The sequence below is a fragment of the Drosophila nasuta genome, chromosome 2L, assembly GCF_023558535.2.
Source record: "Drosophila nasuta strain 15112-1781.00 chromosome 2L, ASM2355853v1, whole genome shotgun sequence".
NCBI lineage: Eukaryota > Metazoa > Arthropoda > Insecta > Diptera > Drosophilidae > Drosophila > Drosophila nasuta.
Genome location: NC_083455.1, coordinates 1,102,356 through 1,107,698, shown reverse-complemented (window position 1 = coordinate 1,107,698; position 5,343 = coordinate 1,102,356). Strand labels below are relative to the sequence as shown.

The window sequence follows — 5,343 nt, the reverse complement described above, 5'->3', positions numbered from 1 at the left end:
GACCGTAAATGGAATCAACAAATATACCGTTTCATTTCGAAAAAGGTCAAAATATACCAGTTTATCGAAAAAATTATAGCCCAAATAATACTATGGTTACATTGCTATTAATGAAGACAAAATATTCAATGAATTGACTGGGCCGGTTTTTAAATTATTTTTAGTTAACTACTATTTTATGTCTTTTTATGTTCAAACAACCCTTAATTTTTTGCATTGTAAATAAATATATATCAAAGTGCAAAATGGTTTTCATAAAATTATCGATACAATTGGAATATGAAATATGCGACGTACACTATGTTTTATAAATTTGAAATTCAAAGTTTAAACTTCGATTATTAAAATAATTATAACTATACCGATTTCATCAGAAATTTAGTTAAAATATTGCCATTTTATAGCGGGAGACCGTTGATTAAACGTATAACAGTTTATCGATAAGCACATTTCTTTATGGCAAAGGTATTTATGCTTCCAAGATCTGAGAAATTTTATTTTTTGAAAGGAAACACGATTTTTTATATTTTTACTCTTGATTTTATGTATTTTTTGCTGACTACAAAATGTTTGTTTTTCGTATCTTTACATTATACACTTGTACATATGTAGCGCTAAATTATGCTTTGAAAAATTAAAAATTTAAATTGAAAAGATTATTATTTCTAGACATGAGGAGGTCTGAATGAAAATCCAAATTGAATTTTTTGCGTGTTAGGAATGCCTAATTATATGCTGCGTATTGGTAACATAATTATATTCGTATGCGTCCCATACTCTTATAGTTTTGCGAATCAATATACAAATTGGTAAGTCTTCTTAAAAAATTCAAAAATGACAAAATGTGTTTAACGAATAAAAACAATGTATTGTATTGTAGCTGGCTGGATGGTTGTTTACGCTTCTGCTCATCTACAATTCAATTCTGTCTGTCCCTTGCTGCATCATTAATCGTCAGCATTTTTGCGCGTTGATGCAATCAAATCAACAGCGCTGATTGCATCCGGAAACATGGAGTGATAATTGATTAAGGGCACATATGCCGCTGTAATTACGCGTCCGGCAAACCAGCGTCCATGAAGCGAATTCACTGCCAACACAGCTGTTGTTGTGCTTGGACATTTAACATATACAGTGCCTGTAGGTGAAACAGCGTCTACATGAATGTGAAGAACACCTCCGTGCTTGGCGCATTCATCTAGGACATCGTCACGTACTTCCGTATCCCACGTAGGATTTGTTTCGGTACGCGGATCAAACATATTGGACAGTATAAAGCATTGAGTTGCAATAGATGGGGCCTGCTGCTGTTGTTGCACTGGTGCTGGCTGTGGAGCAGTCGCTAGCAAGGCATTAGCTGCTGCCTGTGGCACAGCCAAACCAGCACCCTCAGCCAACTTAAACATAAGCTGTAGTCGTCCCGTTGCTCCAAGATCTATGCCACTACGGTCCATCTCATCGGTGTCCAATGAGCTGGTATTCATGTCCAAGCGCTCTGTTACATTGCCCACCTTCATTGGGCGGCCGGCCAATTCAAAACCATTTAGCTGCTCCAAAGCCTTCTTAGCATCGTCTGCATTATGATACTTAAAGGGCAAATAGGACTTGTTAATGATAATATGAAAATTATTAAAAAGGTATATTACCGTTATGAAGCCGTAACCCTTGGAGCGACCTGTCTCAGTATCCATAATCAGTTGAATTACATCAATTTTGCCAAATGGCTCGAATATACCACGCAACATGTCCTCTGTGATGTTGAAGTGCAGCGAGCCGACGTATAGTCGCATGGGTCCGGTGTGAGCTTTTGGCTGAAATGGGGGCGGCGCACTCTGTAGTCGATTCTTTTCCGCTTGTGTGTGCTGCACCATTATGGGCACACCAAGCAATCGTTGGCCGGACAATCCAAGAGCCAAAGCCACCGACTCTGGATCTTCGAACTCAATGTATGCAATCCCTTTGAAGCGCTTGGTTTTGTTGCATGTTATCAGGCGAACATCGCGCACTTTGCCAACGCTAGAAAAGAATTCCTCCAGATCTCGGGCGCGCACACGTTGCGATAGCTGTATGCAGAACACGGTGCGTGCATCGCGCTCCTCAGGACTCAGCTCAGTGGGTGGTGTGCGATCCCCAACACCATTCGGTGGGGATCTGCCTCCGACACCACCGCTTCCTGCTCCACGACCACGTCCACCGTATGGGCGAGGTGAGTAGCTGGTTCGGCGGCGACTGCTACATAGAGAAAAAAAAATAAATAAATAAATAAGAAAGATTGAACTTATGTTATAGATGGCAGACATAATAACTATTATTAACACTTATAAAATATTCCAGTGATACTTACTTTCTATCTCTGGACCTTGAATGGCTTCGCCGACGTTCGCGAATGGGACTCATTCGTTTACGCTGCTGCTCGCGAGATCGGCTACGACGACGTCTATCGCGAGAGCGACTGCGCTTGCGTTCGTTATCGCGTTGTATTGTTTTACTGCTACCTCGACGATCACGAGAGCGACGCTCATTGCGACCACTGCCGCCAACACGTCTCTCATCATTAGAGCGTTCTTCACGTGATCGGCTGCTTCTTTTGCCATCGCGATAGCGATTATCACGTTGATCACGATCACGATCACGATCTCTATCTTTTTCGCGATAACTGCTACGATCACTAGCGCGATCTTTTTCGCGCTCCCGATCCTTAGAGCGTCTGTGTCTGGCACCACGTGATCCACTGCGACTGCTGCAAAGAAAAAGATATGTTAACTAATTTAAAAACCAATATCAGTTACAGTAGGCAGTAGTATGCTTACCGTGAGCGGTGGCTGCGCTTTTTATTGCCGTTCGAAGAACGTGTTCCATTTTCAGTGTAACGCTCATCCTCATCAATATCATCATGACCAACGCTCTCACTGTCACCGCTGCGCCTGCGTCCCCGTCCAGCGCTGCCCGCACTGACGTTCTATAGATAGGGTTTGTGGTATTTGGTTGATTGGGTAGACATGGGAGGTGTGGAAGTCGCAAGCAATAATGTACATACATAGAATTGGATATTTTCATTTCATGTTCATGTTTTTGAGGGACACAGACACACACACATAACGTTTGGTTCGTTGTTAATCCCACGTTACGTAGTTGTACAATTAACAATTTTTGAGGTATATTTTTTGTTTTTTTTTTTTTCGTTTTTTGAATAAGAGAAAGCAAATCAAAGTAAATTAGTTAAATTTTTTGGTATCTGCAAGTATATAAAATAGAAATGCTTAAGTCAACAATGATCATCTTGCAGATCATTGCCAATTTACAGCAATATAACAGTAGTAATAATAGTGATACAATTTTATATTAAAAACAACAACAAAAAAAGCAGCATCATTATTGGTGATGCCAACTTCAGCTTATTGCAGTTAATGTACATATATACATATATTTAAATAAATTATATATATATAGCACTATACCGCGTATACTGATACTGATATGGTAGATTGTAACACACACATAAGTAGATCACGGCGAAATTTCTCCACATATATTCAAATTCGATTCGATTGGGTATCAGAGCTGGCTAATGGTTGGGTGGTAGGTTGGCTGCTCTGGTTGATTTGGATGCTCATATTTGACTAAAGAGACACTGGCCAACACACACATCGCAGGCGCTCTTTCGTCTATATATTGGACACGTATATATATATATAGATATAAGTTAAGATATGTGTATTGAAATAATTTAAGTTTGCTTATTACGTTTTAGGTTTGGCTTTGAATTGTGATTGATATCGTTTTAGATTGATTCAATATTTTGTAAATTTATATTTTTTTTTTGGGTATTTTAGACTCGACTCCTGAAAGAGCAGTGAAGTAGTGGGCTTGTGAGACTTTCTTTCTTTCATTCTTGTCTTTCTTTCTGTCTGTGAGTGAGAGTAGTAGTAGTGCTGCCTGCTGCCCCAGACAATAGGTAGAGTTTATCTGAAATTTAGTGCACGTTCAGTTTTCATTGATTTTTTTGTTGGTAACAATTAAAAACAAAATTGATAGAAAAAACAGAAACAAATCATACAGAAAACAAACGCCTAGATATGTTTTGGTTTTATTTTCTTTTTCGCAGTTTCTGGCACATTCAAAACTTACCAAATGGTCTCCAGCTTAGTTTTGTGTTTAGAATGACCAAAACAATCACTAGCAACAATATTGAGCTTAAACGATTTCTGCAAAGACATTTCACCCTTAAGAATTATTCTTGCTTTTTTGTTTTCATTTTGCATTTTTTGGTAGTGTGGTGTTTTTTTTAATAGCAAATTGCTTTTATTTTTTAATTAATGTTTGTTTTTAAAGAGAGACAGATGACAGAAAAGAGAGCAACCAATTTAGGTTGGTTGGTAATTTTAAATGCTAAAAACCCATTATCTCAAAATAATCAGCACACTTGAGGATCACTCGAATAAAAAACACACAAGAATCGTAGAATAAATCGAACTAAAAGTTATCTAGGAACTAAACCGTATTTTAAAATGATTTTTGACATATTTTTACCATCTGTTTAAAGATAAAATAAACTAGTAAACAAAATCCAGCTTAAAGGAACTATGGGAAATTTAATGCAACAACCATTTATTGCTATAGTTATAACGCAAACCACCACCTTGCGGCGATTATTACCGGCCGTCGATTTTCGATTGCATTCCGGGAGTTGAAGTTAAAAATCGATTTAAGGCTGTCGCCGTTCTGCTTGCTGTATGCAATGGCCATAGGTCAAACACTCGACACACACAAAGTGCTGAACACACGTGTGCATGTATGTGTGTCACTCGACTTTCAAAATATGTATGTATGCATATGTGTACATACATAAAACATCCATACACACATACATAGAAATATACGTATGTATATTTTATACGGAACGTTTGGAGGTGTCTATATTTTGTTATAGTACATAAAGTTTAATATTTGCCTTCGCCATAATAACACAATTGGTACAAACCATAGCTTAATTTATTCGCTATTTTTAGAATTTGCTAGTTGTTAATCCACTTACATTTTTTTGGTACGGTGCCTCCAGCATTGCTTCCACATCAAAGTCCTCGGCCATGTTGAATTATTTGATGGGGAAAACGCCCTTTATCGGTATCTATGTCGTTTGAAAAAACTAAAATTGTGGTTGGTATGCTGGTGCAAGTTAAGCGATCACTTACGAAACTGTTTTTCAATTGATTTGTAAGTTAAATGCAGCTCTTTTCAATTTATAATTTTTTTCACAGCGTGGCCGACTATGTTGTGTTGATGAAGCGATGATAATAAGTAATAATCGATTATGACATTAAATCGATATATTTCGAATGGTGG

General features: G+C 37.8%; 1 protein-coding gene across 2 annotated transcripts; it reads right to left on the bottom strand.

Moving 5' to 3' along the window:
* Nucleotides 1–520: 520 nt before the first annotated feature.
* On the bottom strand, nt 521–5,300 carry LOC132783695 (RNA-binding protein 39). 2 transcript variants are annotated; one of them, XM_060789032.1, is made up of 6 exons: nt 5,193–5,300; nt 5,036–5,146; nt 2,811–2,959; nt 2,345–2,740; nt 1,647–2,232; nt 521–1,586 (listed from the first exon to the last, which is right to left on the bottom strand). In XM_060789032.1, exons 2-6 carry the CDS (start codon nt 5,087–5,089, stop codon nt 948–950), a joined length of 1,824 nt encoding a protein of 607 aa, XP_060645015.1. In that variant the 5' UTR covers nt 5,090–5,146; nt 5,193–5,300; the 3' UTR covers nt 521–947. The 2 variants fall into 2 exon arrangements, with proteins under 2 accessions (XP_060645015.1, XP_060645016.1); XM_060789033.1 differs by having other exon boundaries at nt 5,036–5,128; nt 5,193–5,289.
* Between the last annotated feature and the right edge of the window lie 43 nt (nt 5,301–5,343).